Consider the following 22,438-nt stretch of genomic DNA (forward strand, 5'->3'; position numbering starts at 1 on the left):
TTTAATATGTAATTATATGTTAATTTGTCATTAACAGTACACATTAAAATCACTCATATTTAGATTTAGTGATTATTACTATTATTATAATTTTCTGCTTTCAGAATTAACACTTGCAACAAATGGTCATTTTCTCAATTTATTATTAAGTGTAAAAATCATTTTTCACTGAATTGGTGAATTCTTTTTACTGCAGCTCTAATGAAAATACGAAATATTCAAACCTGCATGGAGATGTGGTATTAAAGCATCATCTGTCTTTTATTTATACAAAAGCCATGCAGTCACTCTTTGTATGATTGACAAAACAGAAGGAGCTTTATTTGAACAATAAAAAAGGCACAAGACACAGGTCTCTGGTTGGTTTTGCCATGTGCCAGTTTTCTACGTTTGTAGAAACTACGAATTCCTAACCAAGCACAGGGTGTTGTCTAAATCTCCAGGTACTTCATATGACACAGGAGGTATCTGGTAAACAGTCCCTCAGGTGTGGCTTCAATCCCCCCCTTTACTCCTAATCTCATCTCGTGCACACGACCTTAATATGTAGTATTTAAAATTTATAACATATAAATTATCATTCTAAAATAACAAGTGAGCAATACTAAAATTAGCCTTTAGGAAATGTAACACTGAATCATACACAGCAAAGGCAGCAAATCATAAAAATAAAATTGTATAAAAATAATCTCTTAAATAAAACATAAAGCAGAGATTTAAAACATAATAAGGAATGCTCAATGTACATAATGTAAATATCTGCCATAGTGGTTGTTAATAATCTACCAGACATGCAGAAGTGGAGAACTGTCCATCAGTAAACTCCACTTCCTTGTACTTGCCTTTGCTCCAACTTTTAAGAATGACAACACAATAATATATTAACACAAATCCCAGACAGATACAATATAATGCTGATAAAGTGATTTTTAGACAGTTTAACTAAAACAGGATTTGTGCAGTTTCTCTTCCTGTCCTTTAAATTCCCTGTTACAGAACATAACCTTGGTTGTTATAATCAAGACTTAGCCCAGGCACATTGTAATACTGAACAGACTGAATGACTGTGACAATATTACCACATATCATTAGTGCAAAACAATTGCAATGTGTGTACAGACTGAAATGTTACTGTAGGTCCGACCTGGAATGAAACGACATGGTCTTCAAGCGAACTCTCCCGAGAACGACGGAAGTCTTGCAGGCCGACGGGATACTGACCTGCTTTTAGTGCATATGTTCCAGTTACTTCACAGTAAATTAAAATGTACAGACGACAGAAAAATAAGTGCTACAGTGACAACAACGATGAAGCAAAATCAAAAGATACAAAAAGAAACATTCTGTCATGAAATCGTTCCACTGAGTTTAGTCAAGTCTTAGATTTTCAGTGCTGCGCAGGCAGAAAAATGTGGAGCTGAAGCTCAATGAGTGTGATTAATGTTGAGACAATCAACAAAACAGAGGCTATCTTAGTCACACAATTTAAAGCTTACCCTGTTTTAATGCTAACGATTAATAAAAACTAAATTAGTTAATGCAATAACACACTAGTCCCTGAAACGCTCACAGTGAGAATGAATGAATGATCCTTTTAGGGGGTGTTTGTGAGTTTTTAAACATTTCTATACATATGAACATGGCCACCGATGAATCTAGTGGATCTGAGGCTGGTAAGTCTTCAACACTGAAAATGGAAAACATCACTGAAAACAACGGGAAGGATTCACTTACTGGAGAATTATTTTCACAACAGTACCTCAGGGAATGTGTGCATGGTTGCAACTGTCCTGTATGTGTGTGTGAAGGCCTACACGTAATGAGGAATGGACACGGGCTAAAGCTCAGGACCATGCTGAACAGAGTTTAGGTTTGGAGGACGGCATCCTGAGTGGGGTCAAACGGTGATGTAGTGCTGTCGCAGTTTAGCAACAAGGAACTCGTGTGTTAAATTATGTCTTGTTATTATTCCAACAATCTGAAAGAGATGATAAATAAGCGATTAGACGCGCAACATAAACTGCATTCACACCTGAAACACAGAAAGGAGTTTTTATTTCTCAGTGACAACTTACTTCCCCTACAGCATTGACCACGGGTAGATGTCGCAGGCCCATGGTCCTGAACAGGTTGAACACCTGGGAGATGCGGGTGTTGGGTGATACTGTGTAGGGACACGGGTTCATGTAGGGCGTGACATCCTGCAGATACAGGGAATATTTGACTTTTAATCACCTCTGATTTTTGTTTAAATATTTAAAAAAATGTGTTTCTTTCACTTCTTCTAACTCAGTGTTGAAATCATTCATACCACTATCATGCGGGGGTTAAGCAGGGCGAGGTCCAAGTCGTGGATGTCAGGGTAACGTGGGTAATCTTCAGTCATCTCTGCGTAGGACAACCTGGGCTGAGTGGCGCTCTGCGATGCATGGAATGAAGAGACATTTGGTTTTATGCACAGTACTGTGTAAAACCTGCAGGAACCTGTCCATCAGTAAGACCAGGAGCCACCTAGTAGCTCCCAAGTTCTTTCTGCATCTTTACAACAAGCCCAAAACCACAACCAGTCAAGCAGAACTATCTTCAGAGCCTTGACCTCAGCATCATGCAGTTAGTCTGAAGTTACAAGAGACAGCCAGAATCCACCATCCAGTCCAAGATGCTTGGAGTCTACTCACTCAGCTGCCATTTGCTGTTGGTGTAATACAAAGTGACACAACGACCAGTTCTGTGGTAATTATCTACAGTATCAACAACAAAGTTCCCACAGCTGCTTTCTCAGTTACACAAGTAAAACTTGTGTTTCATTTTAAAAAAAATCACGTTGGGTGTAAAATTACAGGAAACACTTTATTTTAATTTGTTGTTTGTTGCTTTATTGTTTTGTTGTTGTCTTGTAAACCTGGAAATATTCAGATAGTTTGAGAATTTAGACCCAAGAAGTTAAGACGTAAAATGAAGAACAAATATTTACAATTCTGAACTGTTTCTAGGTTAGAAGTCTGATTGAGGAATGATTTAGGTTCATCTGTGGCAATAAAAGCAGAGACTCTCACATCCAGTTTAGCTTCGTTTCCCTTCCTGAGACAGCGACTCTCTGAGACCAGTACAACTCAGTCTTCAGCCGACTGTTGTCAGAAGCCTCTTTTCTACCTCTCAGAGAACAAATCTTGACATATGGATCTTCTGATGGTGAAGCCACAGCCAGTTTCCACAACATTAAAAACCTTGTGTCTATGTTGGAGAAAGCTCCTCCTGGCTTAGAACAACAATTTGACTCACACATTGTGGGATGTAATGTCCCGTAGGGTTCCTCATAATGTAAATTAGCAGAACTTTACAGCTCGGTGATAGTGGTGTAATATTTTTGGAATATCAAAGTAATAGCAGGTTAACCTCTAGTTAACATGAATGTTTAGTAATAACACAGTAACTGGGGTAATATTACAGTTATTTAACGGGGTTATTATGTCATTAATAAAAAAATGTAACTACTGTCATGATAATTACTAAAGTAATAAACAGGTTATACCTTCATGTAAGCAAGTGATATACCTACATCATACAAGGCCACAAACACATGGAAACCAAACACCAAGTGCTACAGGGTAGTTTCTCTGTGATAACCATGTAAAATCTGTATCTACTTCATTTTACAGTAAAGACATCCTCTTGAGCTATGGTTGCATCTATGACTTTCATCCAACTTTTACAACTCTTACTTACTTCACAGCTGTCGTGCTGCCTCTAAGTCAGTAAATGTTAACGTGAAGTCGTGTGTGTGTGACGTACCGACTGGTTCTCAGCGTAGCAGACCCCTCTGATGAGCAGGTTGACCAGCTGGGAGCGCAGGATGAGGCCGTGGAAGGTGAGTGGTCTGAAACGCTCCTCCATGGTCCACTCCTCACTTGGAGACTGATCTGGGTACAGGTTGGGGTAGGGAGCGTGTCTGCATGTGGACAGCAACAATACAATAATTACAGGGGTTTGGTACTATGGCATGGACAGAAGTAAGGTTTGTGTGATTGATATATGCATATACTATATAAAGTATTAAATTACGGAGGCCTTAGTTAACTGTGTACTGGTGTACCTGTGCGTTTGTCCTACCTCCTCTCTAACATCTGCTGCAGCAGGTCCTCTCCCTCCTCTGCAGGCTCCACAACTGCACTCTGCTCATCACAAACGTTCCTCAGCTCGCTGGATGGGTACGACTTCATCGACTGGCAGCGCCGTCGCTGTTCCCCCGCACGGGTCACAACACTGGATTTCTACATATGACAGTAAAAGTTAGGTGGGGTGCACTCTCTGGACCCAGATCCATTCCAACATCCACAAACCAGACCCCCGATATAATCAGGAAAATCTTAACACACAAGTTTAGACAAACACAATGTCCTTGAACCATAGACAGTACATACAGACTATGGCTTAAACTAATAACACGCCAACTATGAAACTGCAGCACAGTTCTGCTCTTACTCGGTGTTTTTATTACTTTATTTAAACGTCAGTTTGCATTAATTTCCAAACTCACTACTTTGTCTGCGACTCTGCTATAATTGTTCTGAAGTGCAGCTCTGCTGATTGTTCCACTGAGAAGAGACAGAGGCAGGTTACATACAGACCTCTACCTCCATCTACTGGCTGTGTGTAAGGACTTTATTAGCAGTACAGGGTACTTTACTCGACCTGCAGGGTGGCAGCACCATCAGAGATGTTCCAAATCTTACTCCAGCTCCGTCTGTATGTGACGGACTAAAAAGGTTAAATCACAGCACAAACCTTGAAGCGGATGTTATTGCTGACCAGGATGTTTCCCTTCATGAAGTCGCGCTCGTTCTGACGGTTTTCAGTAACCACGGGGAAGGCATGGTAAACAGTGGTGCGCAGGATGCTGACTAGAGACTGGACCCGGGTGTGGGGGTACACATAGGTCAAGTTGGTCTCCATGATGTCGCTGGCTGTCAGTCTTGAAAAGAAATTAAAATTGAGTTTAAAATTGTGCGAATCAGACTTAACAAAAAGATTGTGTGCCTCAGTAGCATGATATTTTTAAATGAAGACACCAGGAGAGGACTGGCAGGAGCAGATGGTCCCGATAAGTTAACTGAGGATTTATTGCCTGCTGTTCTTTTCTCTCTTCTCTTTCCACTCACCCCAACCGGTCAAGGCGTGCGCACGAGCGGTTTGCTGTTTTCCTCTAAGGAGTTTTTCCTCCACTGTTGCTAACTCAAAGGGATGTGGTTTTCTCTATAATTTTTGTTAAAATTTGTAGTCTTAACCTCACGAGTGCCTTGATAACTTGTTGTAATTGGCCTTACAAATAAAATTGAATTGAATTGAATTGAACTGAGCATTAAATGTTTTCACAGTCTGTGAGTGTCCAACACTCCCAACAGTCCTGGTGCTGGTTACATCAAATGAAATCAGTGGATCTACTGTATGGAACAGTGGGTTCACTCTAGTTAAACACTTGGAGGTTCATTCTTCTTTCTTCTGTCCTCTTCTGTCTCTTTGACATTAATGTTTTAATGAGAGTGAAACTTTATGTGTGAGAAAAATATTCACAAGAAGCAGAAAGGCCCAGCTCACAGCTGGATGGCCCCTGGTTGGCATGTTCTCACCAGTTGTTTAGATAACAGGTTATATGAAAATTCAACAGCTGTGCTGATGAACATCAAACCTACAAACTGTACACAATCACATCCTACAGGCACCTCAGTCACCAATTCACCTAACTGCATTTCCACAGCAAACCTGAGGATCTGGGCTTCAGATCATGAGACATGGACACAGGACAGACACAGAGACTTGTCTTGTAAAACAACAAGTCTTACTTGTCCAGCTCAACCTCAGTCTCCCACTCCAGCAGTGGAACTCCTCTCAGCTGGATGTGGATGTCGTAGATGCCCTTGTTGAAGAAATCTCCGGTCCACTTGGCGATCTGATAATAAACACAAAACCATTTTCCACATGAATCCGACAAGAAGTAAATCACTGTATCCTAAAATGTCTACGCATGCAGACAGACATGAATGGAAATGATATGAATTAAAACTGTGTAGGAGAATGGTAAGACAGTGTACCATTAGAGTGATCATGATGGGAAGCCCATATGTGATTTCGTTGGTGGATTCGATGAGGATGACGGTCAGACTGATGGTCATTCGGACCACGCCTCCGAGGAAGGCGGCAGCTCCAATCAGTGCAAACGTCCCAGGGTAGATGGCCATTCCCAGTTTCCTAACAGAGGACAGACACACAGGAGAAAAAACATCAGTATCAATGTGGAATGTGTGATCACAGGAGGGAGACGAGATGAAGTGGATAAAGGCTTTAGCCACAGTCTGTCTCACTGAGTGTGTTGACAGTGTTTCTTGTCTCACTGTGACACTGAGGGAAGTGAAAGAAGCTCAGAGAAAGCAAAGTTGAAAATCTCCCAGTCAGCAGATTCCACCATGTGGGCTGTGGATCTGCCCGTCCCAGTGTTGATTCTGTTTGATGAAGTTCTTCAATATTCCCTCTATGGATCAGTGTAACATTACTTAACCTGGTTGTAAAATAATTTATTACCTAAAAGACAATTTACTGCAGAATTGTTCTTACACTTTGAGGATGTTGGCAACCAGACGTCCAAAAGCAGCCCCACATAGCAACGAGGGGACAAAGAGACCACTGGGTATGGACACGCCATAGGTCCAACAGGCCAACAGGAAGTACAGCAGGAAGAACACAGACAGGGTCACAGGGCTGAAGGTACCTGAGGGAATTAGGTAGAGGATGACAGTAAATAACACAGTATACGATCGATTACCTGAAGCAGAGCAAGTCAGGAACATTGTCATTTCTGTTTGGTCATTTCTGTTTCATGCTTCCTCCTACTGATCTTAACAACCCACACTCAGAGGAAACAACAACAAAAAGGTGGCAGAATGGGAAACAATCTGCTTTGTTAAAAGAGTGCACACTTTACTTCCCCAGAGGAGACTTATTGGGAGAACGGAGCTTGGCCTTCACCACTAGATGCGTCCACTTTCTAGTTGTTATCTGGGCCGAAGACATAATGGGAGACAGTAAGTCCAGACATCCCTTCTCCAGCAACACTTTCTAACTCTAACCAGCGCCTGGCTTTATTCTGAGCTCACTTCGGATGTCAGAACTCCTCAGCGTGACTACAGCCACTCTTTGTGTTCAGATTTCTTCCCTGTGACAGATGTGAGAGAAGTCAACTGTTGAATCCAAAGCTTTAGCTTCCAGCTCTGCTCCCAGTTCACAGCAATGATTGAGCACTACACCAACATCACTGTCACTGCTGAACCAATCGGTCTGAAAACAATACAATTTACCAAACACACAGTACAGCTGTTACAGATCTCACCATCCTGGTGGAAGAGCTGGTGGATGGCAGCCTCCTGCGGGTTGAAGAACAACGTGGCCATGTCGTTGTAGGTCTTGTTTGTACAGAAGAACTGACGAACGGTTGAGTTGATGTCCTCACTGCTCGACACCTAAAGAGAAAACAAACCTTTGTTACCGTGCAGTGATCACTGCCCAGAAGTGGACTCAGTACTGTCCCGACGGAGTAAAGAGCTGATATTTACCGTGGTGTTGTGGGTTGTGGGGGAGGACAGTTCACGACATTCACCCAAAAGCATGGAAGCTGCAAATATGACCACTGTTGTCACCATGGCAACCAGCAGACTCTCCAAAACTCTGTCAAAGAGCAGCAAAAGAAGATTAGTGTCACATTTCATGTCCGGTTTCCAAAGCACAACTTTAATTGAAGCAGTTCTATTTTCGATTGACAGACGAGATGTTCAGTCCTGAGACGGACTGTAGTCCCCGTGTGAACAGGAGACGTAGCAGTCACCTCATAAACTTGGCCTTTGGGTGGATGTGTCTGATGCGATATTTGGCCAAGCCTTTGTTCATGCAGTTGAAGAGCGCCCCCAGCAGGCCACCCACCACCCCCATCAGGACAAAGAAGGCCAGGTCCACAGCTGTCCACAAGTGGCAGTTCTTATCTCCATCTGGACACTGATGGACAAGCAGCAAACACACACATGGACTTTATTAATAAAAAAAACAATAACAGAGAACCAAAAACCGGAGAAGCAGGAAGTTAAGTTAAGAGGAAGAGAGGCTGGAGGCAGGGGAGTTAGACTGGAGAAGATGGAAGGATAGGGAACATGAGTGGGTGAACACAGGGGGCTTAGTAGAGTCTGAGCAGAGTGAGAGGTCCCTGGTTCTGAACTGTGTTGTGTGTGGATCCAGACCGATACGGTTCAAACTGATTATTACTGGAGATCAGGCTGCCTTTGAGGTAAAAGTTGACACCAATTTGTGTCTACAGCTACCTTTTACTTCCTCATAAAATATCAGGCTAATGAATAAAAACGTGTCATACCTTAAATATATAATGGATTTAAATTCAGTGCTGGACTCTTTACCTTGAATTCTCCAAAGTTGAGCAGACCAGGCAGCTGGAAGGAGCCCCACTTGTTAAAGTTGATACCTGAACGGAAGAAGTTGAGGGTGAAAGTGGCCGACATGGAACAGAAGAGCTGAAACAGAAGACAAAACAAAAGAGCTGAGACAGAAAAATGGTTATCTTCATGTCTTATAGATACCTCCTGATGGAAAGTCATAGTCCAGGATGTTACATCATGTGCTCATTTCATTTTTCTGCACAGAAGCAGGGGAAACTGATCAGTTCTACATATGAAAAATAAAAAACACTACGTCCGCACAGCAGACTGTGGTGCTTTGTGCTTAGCTTGAAATAAACGTGGGAACCTGAATGTCTTCATGGCCAGATAGAACATATTTTAGTCTGGACCTGCACAGAACAACAGACACTATCACCCTTAGAGCTCAACTCGATTCGACTCCCTACATTCAGTAGAAAGGACAGAAACATCTTAACCACCGCGGTGTTTCCTGGATAATGTGACGTACCACTTTCCAAGTGAGGGCCTGGTTCCAAAAAGAGGAACCCTCCTCCAGACTGAAGAGGGTGCCACCTATGGGAGCACCAAAGGCAGCAGCCACACCAGCAGCAGCACCTGCTGACACAAAGTCTCGCTTGTCCCTGCAGAACAGCAAATACAATATAATAAGCTTCACAATGCTTCCTTCCAAGAAAGCAGTGAAGCTGTGCAGCACTTCAGTAATATAAATGAGCACCACACCTGTCACTGCGGAAGTACGGAAAATCAAATTTGATCCTCTTGAAAGTGATGCTCTGAAACTGATACGGTGAGACAACATCTGATCAGCACAATGAAACCAACTGTGAACGGACCACGCAAGTTATTTTTCAACTTAATGATAAATCTGATTCTGCTCATTCAAATCAAACAATCTGATCTCAACCTTTGATCTGAGTTGTTTCAGCTGAAGTCAAGTTCAGTAAGGTGAGCGGTGATGTGTAGCGACGTACCTGAGGAAGACCAGCTCCCACGATGGCTCCGCTGTGTATCATCGGACCTTCTTTCCCCACAAACAGACCTGAGTGGACACACACCAAGTAAGAGGCGCTGTCCATCCACCTGCTCATTATTTACTGTCACTGCTTTTGTATAACTTCAGATTACAAATCTTCAAAATCTAATTTCCAGGACCTTCTTATTTTGACTGAATGATCAAACTTCACTGCTTAGAATAAATACCAATATTCAATTATCGTATTAAAGTTGTTGTTATTTATGAAGCCAAAAACACTGTTATTGTTCACATGTCTCTTTGCAACTTTACCTCCAGCCACACTGAACAACACTCCTGCAGCCTTGCATAGAAAAGTCCGCAGCCGGACAATTCCAGGAATCTTCACTCCGTTCAAGTAGCTTTTAATTTCTGGGATCCCCGAACCTGCAGCTACCGGCTGGATTACAAAGGTTAGTGCACTGTCAGGTATCACACACATTTAAAATAAAACTGAGCTGAAATGGGGGCAAAAACCACAAGTTTTCACAGCTTCAAGATGACAACAAACAGGTTGGGATTAGAAAAAATCTCCTGTGGGCGGTCTTACCTCGATGAGGACCAACACGCTGGCAATGAATACAAAGCTCATGTTGAATGCCAGGAGCTCCAGCAGAGACAGAGGGAGGCAGCCTTTGTCACTGCACCTTTCTACAGCTGGACGTGTTCGGCTAAGGAAGAATAACCACCAACACTGAGGACCACAATACTAAACATAGTTACTTTAACACCTTTCTGTTAACATTATTATCTTTGTAGATACAGTCGTCTGATGCTTAAGGATATGCAGGTGTACCTAATAGAGTGGTCCCTATATTGTAAATAGTTCATCTAACTGAAGCAGATTGTTGAAGGATACAATCACCAACCACAGAAAATTTGATTTTGGTGAAGAGGTGGACAAAGAAATCCACGAACAGGCCCACCTGAAACAACACATGAAGACAACTTTCATCTGTAACATGTTAGATTCTGGTGAAGATTTAAAAATATTTTATTTATTTTAATATAAATATTAAAACAAATATCCCAAATTCACCTACCAGACCCACTGTGACTCCAATAGCAAACACCATCATCCACCGTACTGCTTCATACTTTTTGGTTTTCTAATGGCAGACAGAAAATATTTTACATGAAAAATATGAAACTTCTTTTTCAAAGTTTCTTTTTTTTGTTATTATAGACTTTATGACTTTATTAGAGAATTTATGACAGATTTTTTAAATCAGAGGTCAGAGTTGTTTTTGTCGAGACACTTAGAAGTTATATAAACTATAAAGAAAAGGAGCCCCAGAATTGACCCTTGCAGAACACCAACTCTAATACGAAGGGCAGCTGACACATTTATGGTCATGAAACTATCTACAGGAACACTGTAGTGCATTACGGATCACACATGGCTTTGGTAGCTTGACCCAAAATGACCTGAACAAACATCTGAGCAATGTCTTACTTTGTTATCCATCCCCTCCAGTATTTCCACGTATGGTTCATTGATGCAGCGGTCATAATCCAAGCTCTGTTAAAGTCAAAATAAATAAAGACATCCGTTAACTCTCATCTGTACCAGGCAGCATGAACCCATCAACATCTCCTAATGACGGCTTTTCATTGGTTTCTTACCTCATAGTCTTTTCTGGGTAGAATCTCATCTTCTTCATCTCGGATTTCCCCGAGTATTGTCTAAAGGGAAAGAGGAATATTCTAAGTACAGTACATCATACTGACATATTGAGCACAGGAGGGATTAGACAGTGGGCCAGATTTAAAAGCAGCTAAACAACATGAACATTTAGTTTAACTAATAATAAGCAAATCCTATGATTGCTGCATAATTGAAAGAACCACCAAACTCCATTGAATGTTCTGCAAATTCACAGTTGACAAATGAAACCAGCTGACAGGGAAAAGCTCACAAGGTTTAAAGATAATGACATGGTCTGCAGGTAATTTCGGTTTACTGATACAATCTGAGCTGAGCTGGTGGAAGGAGATGATAATGTAGTGGTATAACAGGGAGTCAACCATAAAGGTTGTAGTTAAACACAGAAACATGCTGAAGTGGTGTGTAACACATATATACAGGATTTAAAAAGGCACCGTGTTAATTCCTAAACGGTTTAGATTGTGATAATCAGCTTTGTTAAACAGAAATGAGTCTCTAAATTGCAAGATTTGTAAGCGGGGTTTGGTCCAAGAGCGTCTTCCCCACAAGCATAAGGAAAATCAGCAACCAAGGTGCACAGGAAACATTATGGTCTGTTCCAGTCCAGCTGTCGGTAAAACATCGTAAACAGACTGAGGATCTCTGCACCTTGATGGTAAAAGCTACGAGACAACAGCAGACAGTGACTGAGCTGCAGGGTGGAGCAGGTAAACAAGAAGCTGAGGCTCAGAGAGCTCCGGGAAAACAAAGTGCACCGAAAGGAATCAGCGGATTCCCACTGCGCAGAACTGTTATTTAGTTCATTACCAGTTCTTCTGGTGTCCGTGTTTCTTCTTCTCTGCAGCAACATTGGCAACAGAAACAGTTTCCACAACACGCCATCTTCGTTGTTGTGTCATGCTGCGTTCGGGGGCAATGGGGAAAAAAACCCTGATGGAATCTATGAAGAAACGTAAAAACAACACATTAGTGGGCAGCACATCAGCTTGTTTTACAGTCAGTGTGATGTGAAAACTGCACCTAAAAGTGATTCTAAAATAACTGCTAATAACAGCGATTTCCTTTGTAGAAGTGTTAAATTTCCCATGATTGCTAAATGCAACACGACGTCATGTGACGCCAAAGACGGAAAAGTTTTCCAAATGATCAAAACTGCGTTTAATTTACGCAAAACCTGTATTAAAATAAAAGAAAACTCTTTCATGAATAGATAGTGATTTATAATAAAACATCAAGCTTGTACTCTGCACTAGTTGTTTTAAAGGTGTTCTGTTGTTTATATGATGGTGTTGATGACGCAAACGTGATGAACCACAGTATTTAAAAAATAGCTGATCAAGAATGATTTGATATCAAACTACATAAATAATTATTAAACAAACTATGTTTTCATTTTGTATCTGTTTAACTGGTATTATCATGTTTTAAACTCAAACAGTCACAGACTGTCTGCAGTCTAATACAATCTGTATCTGTAATATAGTATATGGAATTATCTATTTGTAACAGAACTGGGAACATGGCTGTCACACAGAAAAACAAATACATGAACTGAAAAGTAAAATAAATAAAGATGCCAAAATCATTAGAAAAGTGTAAGACACAAATTTAAAGAGTCGAACTGGTAGTTTGAATCAGGTCAAGTACACTATTAAAACGGTATTTATAAGTTATCTCAAATAAAATTTCTGCTGAAGGAATTCGTTGCCTTGAATTTGTTTTAAGACACATCATTTATTTATTTTTCTTTATTTTTCTTTATTTTGCTGCCCTCATTCGACCTGTATCACGTTCAGAGTTTTTTATTTTCCATCATAAAGAAGAACCAGCGCCGCTCGTCGATTCTGCGCAGACGCGGCGCAAAACTGATGTTCACAAATACTCTATGATGCATTAAGTGTTCATTGGAAAAAATACGTAAAATGATATTCTGTGCACTTTTAGCCTGAAGGCAGGTGGAAAGTAATTAAGTACATTTACTCAGGGACCATATTTACGCACTACGGGAAGATACTTTACCTGAGTATCTCCACGTTTAGTCCACTGCATTTATTTGGAAGTTTTTGTTACTAGTTACTGTGAAAATGTAGATTTAAAAAAATCAACTAATTCTGTAGATCTGTGTACAAACTTTGTTAGTTACCTCCATCTTTACATTAGTAATTTTTACACATGAATTAATCTGTAATAACAACATTATCCTAAATTGCGTGTGATTGACACACATTTAATTTTGATAAGACATAGTTGCAATTAATAAATATTATTGTTATTATTGTTGTTGTTGTTGTTGTTGTTGTTATTGCATAGTTTAAAATTACTTTGACTTATTACTGAGCCTAATGCTGAAACACAAAACTAAGAAAAGTGTGTTTTATTATTATCTGCAGAATAAGTGGAGTTTTAGGGGCAGGATTGGGTTTAATGACATGTGTAACAATCTTTTTCATTCAAGTTATTTCCAAAACCGAGAATTTACATTTACATAATAATTAAATATGAAACTATATAAAACCATGAAATTGTAAAAATCTATTCAAATATATCAAATATACAATATTCTTAAATGATTTATTCTACAATTCCTAATTTACATCTAAAAATCCTCCGAGAATATAAACATTTATTTCATCTATCACAGGGAAAACATGGATGTTTTATTGTTTCTGTTCCTTAATCACAGAAAGAAGAAAAGAGAAGAAGAAATTCATTAAAGAGACGAGTAAACAGCAGGTTTTCCCACACGACCCAAACTCAGCACCGTGTGCTCGACGCAGGGCCCCGGGTCACGCCGCCCACGTTTCCCCCGCTGCAGCAGCTGAAGCTCGGTCTTGTGCAGCAGAGAGTCCGGGACGGAGGCAGCAGGAAGACGAGCGGCGAGAGGTGGGACGAGCCGCTTTGTTCCAGACAGTGAACGCAGCGTAGCCGCTCCGAGCTCAGTTTGCCCTTTAATGTGAAACCTGCTGCGGGGTCGGGGTGATAGACAGACGGGCTGTGGGGACCAGGACAGGTCGGGGGGGGGGGGCTGGAAACAGTTGTTGCTGCTATTTCACTTTTTCATGCATGTGAGAGAAGGACAACGTCAACACCAAACTCCGTTCTAAAATCAGCCATTTTAAGCGTTATTTTTCCTGCAAACTAGGTGATGGTATGGTGGGCTTTAAAGTGTGATTTTAATTTTAATTTGACTCTTATTCTGTCAAGTGTCTGTACTGTTGTTTATTGTTGTTTAACGTTCAATTTATGCTGTAAGTGATCCAGAAATCAGGTCAACAACATATAATCACATTTTGAATAGAGTTTGGTGTGGCGTTTGTTTGTGTGGTTAAAGTAACTGGTTAAATATTTAAAATTAGCGACTAATTCTTCTTTTCCCCTCAGTAGAATTAGACATAATGGTGAACCAGGTTCAGCGAGGGGGGGGCAGCTGGCAGTCGTGCAAGAGCGACTCGAGCGGGGCGAGTAACAGCGGCGGGGAGAGCTCCAAGGAGAGCTCCCGGTGCTCCACGCCGGTGCTGGATGCAGACCGGCTGGACAGGCTGCGGGACAAGATGCGGAGGAGGATGGAGTCCGGAGACCGCTGGTTCTCGCTGGAGTTCTTTCCTCCCCGCACAGCTGGGGGAGCTGTAAACCTCATCTCAAGGCATGTGAGAACAGGATGAGTGCTCCCTGTGCTGCACTGACCCCTGAACGTCCATACAGAGGCTCTGTGTCCTGACTAAGATCATTTTACATTTGCATGGATCTTTTCCTTAGATTTGACCGTATGGGTGCCGGAGGGCCCCTGTTCATCGATGTCACCTGGCACCCAGCAGGTGACCCGGGCTCGGACAAGGAAACCTCATCCATGATGATTGCCAGCACGGCGGTCAACTACTGCGGCCTGGAGAGCATCCTCCACCTGACCTGCTGCAACCAGACCAAGGAGAAGATCAGCGGCCACCTGGCCAAGGCAAAGCACCTGGGCCTCAAGAACATCATGGCACTTCGAGGAGGTAGGAGAGCAGCTTTGTTTACATGGGAGTAGCTGGAAAAAGCACAAATGGTGACAAAACCAATGTGTTTTAGGGCATTTAAATGTTATTTAAAGGGATAGATACGGTTTAAATCCTGACATTTTGTCCCTGACAGTGACCCAAATACTCACTTTACTGCGTGTGTGTATCGGTTTCACCGGATGGATCCATCTTAATACAGTTTCACTCACTGTTCAAACACGTTTTGCTTTTTTCTTGTCAGCTGGCAAAACTAAAACAAATGCTGGCACTGGATCAGGTTTTAGGGAGATGGATGGAGAGATTGATAATAAGGCCCAAAGGGAAATTCCAGTTTTGCAGCAGAGCATGTCCAAAACACAAAAACAAGCTAAAAGACTCAGTATGTTATAAACCAACCAGTTCATGTTGTTCTTTTTACTTCACTACATTCGTTTGATTAACTAGTTACTTAGATTCTTAACAGAAAATGCAATCAGGCAGTAAACGCTGATGTATTATTGTGCATTAACCACATGTCAGCGCTTTCATAACCAGGTCGTTGCACTTTTCCCAGTGTTGAGTTTGTCTGCATAGATCAGCTGTGATTCTGATCCAGGTGTTTCCTATGTGGTGAACAATTGTGAACGGTTCAACATCAGAGTAGCAGAAACATAAGATTACAGAGTTGGACACGTACTGTAGCTGAGACATGATGCTGTGTCGTCTCCACAGACCCAATTGGATCAGACTGGGAGGAGGAGGAGGGAGGCTTCAACTACGCCGTCGACCTCGTCAAACACATCCGATCAGAGTTCGACGACTACTTCGACATCTGTGTTGCTGGTATGTTTTCTGTAGCAGGAGGTTGGTGCTGAGCTTCATCTAAAGTGTTGTGTATGTAAGTGTGCTGCTGTGTTCAGGTTACCCGACGGGCCATCCTGAGGCGCAGAGCTATGACGAGGATCTCCAGCACCTGAAGGAGAAGGTGGATGCTGGAGCAGACTTTGTCATCACACAGTTGTTCTTCAGGGCCGATACTTTCCTCAAGTTTCTGGATGACTGCAGGGCGAACGGCATCACGTGCCCCATCCTACCTGGAATCTTCCCCATACAGGTGACTGGTTGCAGCGAATAGGTACAAGTTGTTGTTTATTCATTCATTATCACCCAGGAATGACAGGTTGATGGGGTCATAGTGGGAAATCCATCCACCCTGCACCTTGAAGAAACAGTAGGATCATTTTAACCATCTCTCCCTGTGGGTGTTTGCACTTCTCACTCCTCCCTGTGTAATGTCCACGCAGTAAATTAAGATGTCAGACTCTCTAAAACTGTCGTCGCATCACTAACAACTGTTTGAGTGGCGAGACGATCATTTTAGTTCAGATCAGTTTGACATATCCAGGTGAAAATAATAACTGAAACCTGTTGTAACCTGCAGACTGTGCAACAAAAACAGCAGTATTATGTGTAATATGTGTAATTTACCACCTGTGGTGATTTCAGACACAGCCTCAGGCTGTACAGTGCAGTAAGGATCAGATTAGTGACTCAGATTTACTGATAGTAAATAGAAAATGAGTCACGACACACAAATATTTGCAGATTCTAAATTGAGAGGATTGCACATTTGCTAATATAATACTTATTAGTGTGGTTAATACCAGCACTAGTGGAAGTCGTACTCATATCTCCTGCGTACTGTAAATAACAGTATCAGTGTCACACAGAATACATAAAAGTGAACGTGCTGCATTGAAAACTTACGACATCATTAATGTTTCACAGGGTAAAGTGAAGATAATCACAATACTACAATACCACATAATGCATCATAATGCATCTGCAGAGAATCCAAAGCTGTCAGATAAATGAAGTGGAGCAAACATCATGACAGTGGTTAGATTAATGACTTCCTGGAGCGCGGCCCATCCTGCTGGTTTTGCCAGTAGCCAGAGTTCAAGGAGTTCGCTGTGCTACTGCTGCAAGGCCTTTGCTGCCACTTTGCCCTGCCACCTGCTGGGTTCATATCATAGCTTGATATCTCAAATATATCAGTGTTGGCTGATAAACAACAGAAACTCAAATACCTCAGATACCTGAATGTTTTGTGCAGGAGAAACGACCTGGTACTCGTAGATACCCACAGACTGCAGATGGAGTGAAGCCCGCCTGTGTACTGTACATTCATAACCATTAAAGGAACATGCTGTCGTGTTATCTATTAACTAAACAGACCAGTCAGTATATGTAAAGCTGGACTTTAACCTGTTCCTCTCCAGGGTTACCAGTCCCTGCGTCAGCTTGTCAAGCTGTCAAAGCTCGAGGTTCCAGAGGAGATCACCAAAGTCATTGAGCCCATCAAAGACAACGATGCTGCCATCCGTAACTACGGAATCCACCAGGCGGTAGAGATGTGCCGCGTGCTCCTGGACAGTGGCAGGGTACCAGGCCTCCACTTCTACACGCTGAATCGAGAGGTCGCCACCATGGAGGTGCTGCGACAGCTGGGACTGTGGATAGAAGACCCCAGGTCAGACATCGTCTACCACCTGCTGCACACAGAAGCTAAAGTTAGAAGTACAGTAGCTGGGTCTTATTCAAGTAATGAAGCAACAACATTTACAGAAGTTCCACAAAAATATGGTTCTATATCTAAAGGTCGGTCATGGCCAGAAAAATTCCCAAACTATGATGTTATATATGATGGGAGATCTCCCCACAACTACCAATCTAAGGTCAGAAATGTCCTGCTAAAGCCAGAAAGGATGTTTTGACACCTAAGTCACATTCCTCCAGAGGAATAACACGGCCAACATAGCACATACTTACCCCTAAAGGTGAAAGCAAAACCAGAAATGTAAAAATCAACAAACATCCAACAGAGTCTGGTAGATGATCTGGTTCATTGAAAGAGCAGCCGAGAAGGTTGAACTTCAGTGTCATGTTTGTTTTTCCCTGCCAGACGACCTCTACCCTGGGCGGTGAGTGCCCACCCCAAACGAAAGGTAGAGGATGTTCGACCCATCTTCTGGGCATCTAGACCCAAGAGCTACATCTACAGAACCCAGGACTGGGATGAGTTCCCCAACGGCAGATGGTAAGATCACTGACTGCTTAATAACGTCAGTATACAACTTAAATTATCTTCATCAGTTGATTAAATAGAGTCACTGTCTGTGAATCGGAGTAAAATGGCGACACCTGATGAGAAATGACTGAACAGTTTGTTGTTACTGGTGCGTTCAGGGGTAACTCCTCATCTCCGGCCTTCGGCGAGTTAAACGACTACTACCTGTTCTACCTGAAAAGCAAGTCGTCTAAGGACGCGCTGCTGCAGATGTGGGGAGAAGAACTGATGAACGAAGAGAGCGTGTATGAGGTCTTCACCTGCTACATCACAGGCCAGCCGAACCGCAGCGGACACAAGGTACGAACAGTAAGAACGGTGACGATTAACAGACTCACAAACCAGGGAGTGAAACTGACGCATGTTTTAAGTTTCTGCTGTGAGGAGTGATGCTGGGACATTTAGGTCTGAGTGTGTTTCAGCTAATCCAGGTGTGTTATGATGTTAGCGAGCTGATATTGTAGCTAATCCTATTATTAATATCCAGAGTGAGTCTGGGCAGAATCTCTACTCTCATGTTCATTCAGCTCAGGAACCTGAGTCCCTGCAAATGTTCAGCACAGTTTGTGCGTCTTTCGAAGTCGACATAATCTTTTGTAGTGCACCTGTTGTCTGTGTCCATGTAGGTCTCCCCAAGTGGGATTAGCCCACATAGGTGTCCTATAGACATGTGTGAAGTACAGAGCTGGAGTCAGGATGTGAGGAGCCTAGTTTACAAGAAAGACTGGAAACGAGAGAAGAGTCTAGTTTGTCTTTACAAAGACATGAGGACTTCTTTTAAACCAACAAGTGTCTGAGATCAAATACGAGACTGTGTTTCTCCGTCTTCTAGGTGATGTGTTTGCCCTGGAACGATGAGCCTCTGGCCCCAGAGACCAACCTGCTGAATGATGAGCTGGAGAAGGTGAATCGACGAGGGGTCCTCACGATCAACTCCCAGCCCAACATCAATGGAAAACCCTCCACAGACCCTGTAGTGGGCTGGGGACCTGCGGGAGGCTACGTCTTTCAGAAGGTTGCAGCACGTTTGTCCTTGTTGGTCCCTTTAACAGCAGTCGTGGGGTTTTTCTGTCTCATGTGTTGCTTTAATGCTCTTGTTTTAAATCCACCAGGCTTATCTGGAGTTCTTTACCTCCAGTGAAAATGTGGATGCTCTCCTGCAGGTGTTGAAGAAGTATGAGCCACGTGTCAACTACCACATGGTTAATGTGCACGTAAGTTTGATCAGAAACCATCCGTCGCTCTGTGTTGGTGTGAGAACACGTCACTAATATGTCACCACGAACCTTTCGCTGCAGGGCCGTAACATGACCAACGCCACCGACTTGCAGCCCAATGCAGTGACGTGGGGGATCTTCCCTGGCAGGGAGATTCTTCAGCCTACTGTGGTGGACCCAGTCAGCTTTATGTACTGGAAGGTGAGACGGAGATTGTGCTGCTTCCTTGTTCTTGTAGGAATAAAAGCTCAGAAGTTGAAGGGAGTGAATTTGTTGGCTTGTGATTAAGCTTGCAGACAGTTCTTGGATTTCTTTTGGGGTTTAATAAAATAAAAGAAGATAAGTTAGTAATAAAAATGACATAAAGTTTATCACAATTAAATGGATAACATTTAGACAGGGTGGGATACAGTGTGAGAAATCGTGACACTTGAAGAGGTCAAAATTTGACTGTTGCTGCAGAAAGTGTTAGTTGTTTAAACCAAAGTTTTAGTTCTAGTTCTAGTTAAGACTCTTTGTTATTAAAAGTCTCTAAACAGAGTCAATTTAACCTGAAAACAGAAAACAAAATGAAGCAGAATAGATATTTTGGACTCCTCACAGTTTCCCCATCACCAAACCTCTCCCTGTGCTTTCCTCAGGACGAGGCCTTTGCTTTGTGGATCGAGCAGTGGGCCAAACTCTACGAAGACGAGTCACCTTCGCGGATGATCATCAAGTACATTCACGACAACTACTTCCTGGTCAATCTGGTGGACAACGACTTCCCTCTGGAGAGCTGCCTGTGGCAGGTCATCAGTGACATGTTTGAGCTGCTCGACGCGCCTCCAGAGCCGCTCACTGACAGAGCAGTGTGAATAAAATCAGTCTTGTCAAACGACGTCTTTAGGGAATGTAAGAACACTTTGGGACGGCTGATGTTTTATGTATCGTCTATGAAAGCTGCTATTTACAATATAGAGTAAAACGTGCTTCACTGTATTTTTCAAAGACTTTTTATAAAATGTTTTTAACATTTATGCAACAGAAAATGTACCAGAGCCTTACACAAAACACCTTTTAAATATTAGTGATCATCATGATCCTCTGTAGCACTCCCAGCTGATAAACTACACACCTGTTTGGGGTTTTTCCCTTTTGGACAGATCTCTCTGGAAAACAGAGAAACCCTCACGAGACAAATTGTGAACATGCTTTATACTTTTTAGAGTGATAGTAGTTTGAATTTTTCACTAAATGTTTTATTTTCATAAGAAAATAACTGAAATGAAATATTATGATTAAATCATTAATGATTTTTTATGAAATCTAGTCTAGATGTTGTGTATGGGTTTTTAATCTCATGTTAATGACAGTCACGTGTACAGTGTGAGCTGCTCATGACTGTATTGTTACACTATCTACCAGCTGTTGTTTTAAATGTGTGTCCTATTTATTTGTTCTGCTTGCTTTCTGAAGCTCATTAAATAGTTTTAAGTACTGTACAATCTGCACATATTTATCTGTTCCTAATGAATGTGGAGTATTGATGGAAGACATACAGTGACTTATTAGGCATTCACAGTAAAGCCCTACCAATATGTAACCACAAGTGCAAAGGTCAGCCTTGGGACATTACACGACACTGCAGCAGTCAGATGACACGACGGGATTTTCCACACATTGAGTAACTCGTCCTGCCAACGAGTGAACGTACAAATCATCAGCGTGCAGAGAAATGGTGTGAGGTGATGCAGATAATAAATCGCACATTGGAAGCGGTACCTTGACCTGAGGCTGTGGTCCAGATTGGTTTCAGCACCTTTACCACACAGACCTACATCCCAGGTGGAAAGGTGCCGAGTTGTGGGCACAGCAACCTAAGATCAAAATAAACACGGATGTGTGTCATGGCGTTTTCTGGACATCCCACTTTGTTTTTCACCTATTTGGACTCAGACTCATGAATTCATCAGGGATCTACAAAACCTAACTAGGACTGAAATACTTCTCTTATTACATTCATACACACTCTGATGGTTTTACACACATGAATCCATGATGATGTCTGTTCCCTTACCATAAATTTTAAACTTTTGTTTTATCTATTACAGAATTATTTCTATAAATAGATCTTTCTCCATACTTAGTCATTACAGAAATGTTTTTTTACATAAAGTTCGTCATAAAAACATCATCAACAATCTCACACAGCAGCTCAGTGGTTAATAATATTAATAGGAATAAAACGTAATATTATTACTACTCATGCTAAGCAAGTACAGTATGTATTTACCAAGTGGGTCCCTGGGTGCACAAAAGACTGAAAGAAACAATCTCCTTTGCATTGTTTTACGTGTTTTACCTGAACTCTCCGACATGCTTCATACAGGTTCTGGCTCAGGGGTCTAGTTAAGACAAATCTGGATTAAAGCAGAACAGAGATGAGGTCCAGATCAACAAATGTGATAAAATAATTCAGAATTCACAATGCATAGAAAAATTCCTGTAACTAATGACAGGCCCTCATCACTGCCAGCTGAGAGGCATCGATCAAAGCAGACAATAGTACAAAAATACAGCCAATAAAATACACTTCAGAACTAAAAGTGTAAATCTAGTCATGAGACTCGCTGACCTCTCGGGTTCGTTCACTTCACATTCATGCTGCAAATGTATCAGGTGCCTAAAAATATGACATCCTTTTAAATCATTGTCAATGTGCTGCTGGCTCGAGAGTATAAACAGGATTTATCCTCTGTGAGCAGGAGTCCTTCCAGACGTTAGGTTCAGTGAGAGCATCCCCTCCTGTAGCACCACATCATAACATAAGAGCTGAACTTTAAAAACTCATAGAGAGAACCCAACAATCCCCTTTGAGCAGCACCAGGCAGCAGTGGAGAGTGTGAGGAAAGTTTAACCTCCAGCAGAACCAGGCTCAGGGTCGGTGGCCATCTGCCTTGACCGGTTGGTGTGAGGA

At 42.0% G+C, this 22,438-nt stretch overlaps 2 protein-coding genes across 6 annotated transcripts; one reads left to right on the top strand and one right to left on the bottom strand.

Annotated features, from left to right (window-relative positions):
- Window positions 1–235: 235 nt before the first annotated feature.
- Window positions 236–12,071, bottom strand: clcn6 (chloride channel 6). Its single transcript, XM_026368660.1, has 23 exons — window positions 11,963–12,071; window positions 11,113–11,172; window positions 10,943–11,008; window positions 10,530–10,595; window positions 10,346–10,412; window positions 10,037–10,143; window positions 9,760–9,886; window positions 9,446–9,513; window positions 9,195–9,253; window positions 8,962–9,094; window positions 8,454–8,567; window positions 7,874–8,040; window positions 7,605–7,716; window positions 7,382–7,511; window positions 6,610–6,763; window positions 6,090–6,246; window positions 5,841–5,947; window positions 4,786–4,972; window positions 4,111–4,271; window positions 3,793–3,949; window positions 2,312–2,419; window positions 2,076–2,201; window positions 236–1,978 (listed from the first exon to the last, which is right to left on the bottom strand). Exons 1-23 carry the CDS (start codon window positions 12,035–12,037, stop codon window positions 1,898–1,900), a joined length of 2,589 nt encoding a protein of 862 aa, XP_026224445.1. The 5' UTR covers window positions 12,038–12,071; the 3' UTR covers window positions 236–1,897.
- A 1,857-nt stretch (window positions 12,072–13,928) lies between these two features.
- Window positions 13,929–20,963, top strand: mthfr (methylenetetrahydrofolate reductase (NAD(P)H)). Of its 5 annotated transcripts, none has more exons than XM_026368597.1 (12): window positions 13,929–14,038; window positions 14,537–14,798; window positions 14,912–15,150; window positions 15,865–15,975; window positions 16,053–16,246; window positions 17,415–17,665; window positions 18,098–18,232; window positions 18,382–18,562; window positions 19,095–19,277; window positions 19,375–19,476; window positions 19,561–19,680; window positions 20,121–20,963. In XM_026368597.1, exons 2-12 carry the CDS (start codon window positions 14,551–14,553, stop codon window positions 20,334–20,336), a joined length of 1,980 nt encoding a protein of 659 aa, XP_026224382.1. In that variant the 5' UTR covers window positions 13,929–14,038; window positions 14,537–14,550; the 3' UTR covers window positions 20,337–20,963. The 5 variants fall into 5 exon arrangements, with proteins under 5 accessions (XP_026224382.1, XP_026224383.1, XP_026224380.1 ...); XM_026368598.1 differs by having other exon boundaries at window positions 14,540–14,798; XM_026368599.1 differs by lacking the exon at window positions 13,929–14,038 and adding an exon at window positions 14,177–14,303.
- The last annotated feature ends 1,475 nt before the right edge of the window (window positions 20,964–22,438 follow it).

Source organism: Anabas testudineus, chromosome 7 (assembly GCF_900324465.2).
Source record: "Anabas testudineus chromosome 7, fAnaTes1.2, whole genome shotgun sequence".
In the NCBI taxonomy this organism is placed as follows: domain Eukaryota; kingdom Metazoa; phylum Chordata; class Actinopteri; order Anabantiformes; family Anabantidae; genus Anabas; species Anabas testudineus.

Bases quoted from the DNA above. Each gene is read 5' to 3' on its own strand.
- clcn6 (XM_026368660.1), bottom strand. From the start codon at position 12,037: ATGGCGTGTTGTGGAAACTGTTTCTGTTGCCAATGTTGCTGCAGAGAA. The intron at 6,764-7,381 runs GTGAGATCTGTA...TAATTCCCTCAG, and splicing joins CCAGCTCTTCCACCAGGATG to GTACCTTCAGCCCTGTGACC. The intron at 4,973-5,840 runs GTAAGACTTGTT...TTTCTTTTCAAG, and splicing joins ACTGAGGTTGAGCTGGACAA to ACTGACAGCCAGCGACATCA.
- mthfr (XM_026368597.1), top strand. From the start codon at position 14,551: ATGGTGAACCAGGTTCAGCGAGGGGGGGGCAGCTGGCAGTCGTGCAAG. The intron at 14,799-14,911 runs GCATGTGAGAAC...TCTTTTCCTTAG, and splicing joins GCTGTAAACCTCATCTCAAG to ATTTGACCGTATGGGTGCCG. The intron at 19,681-20,120 runs GTGAGACGGAGA...TGCTTTCCTCAG, and splicing joins TCAGCTTTATGTACTGGAAG to GACGAGGCCTTTGCTTTGTG.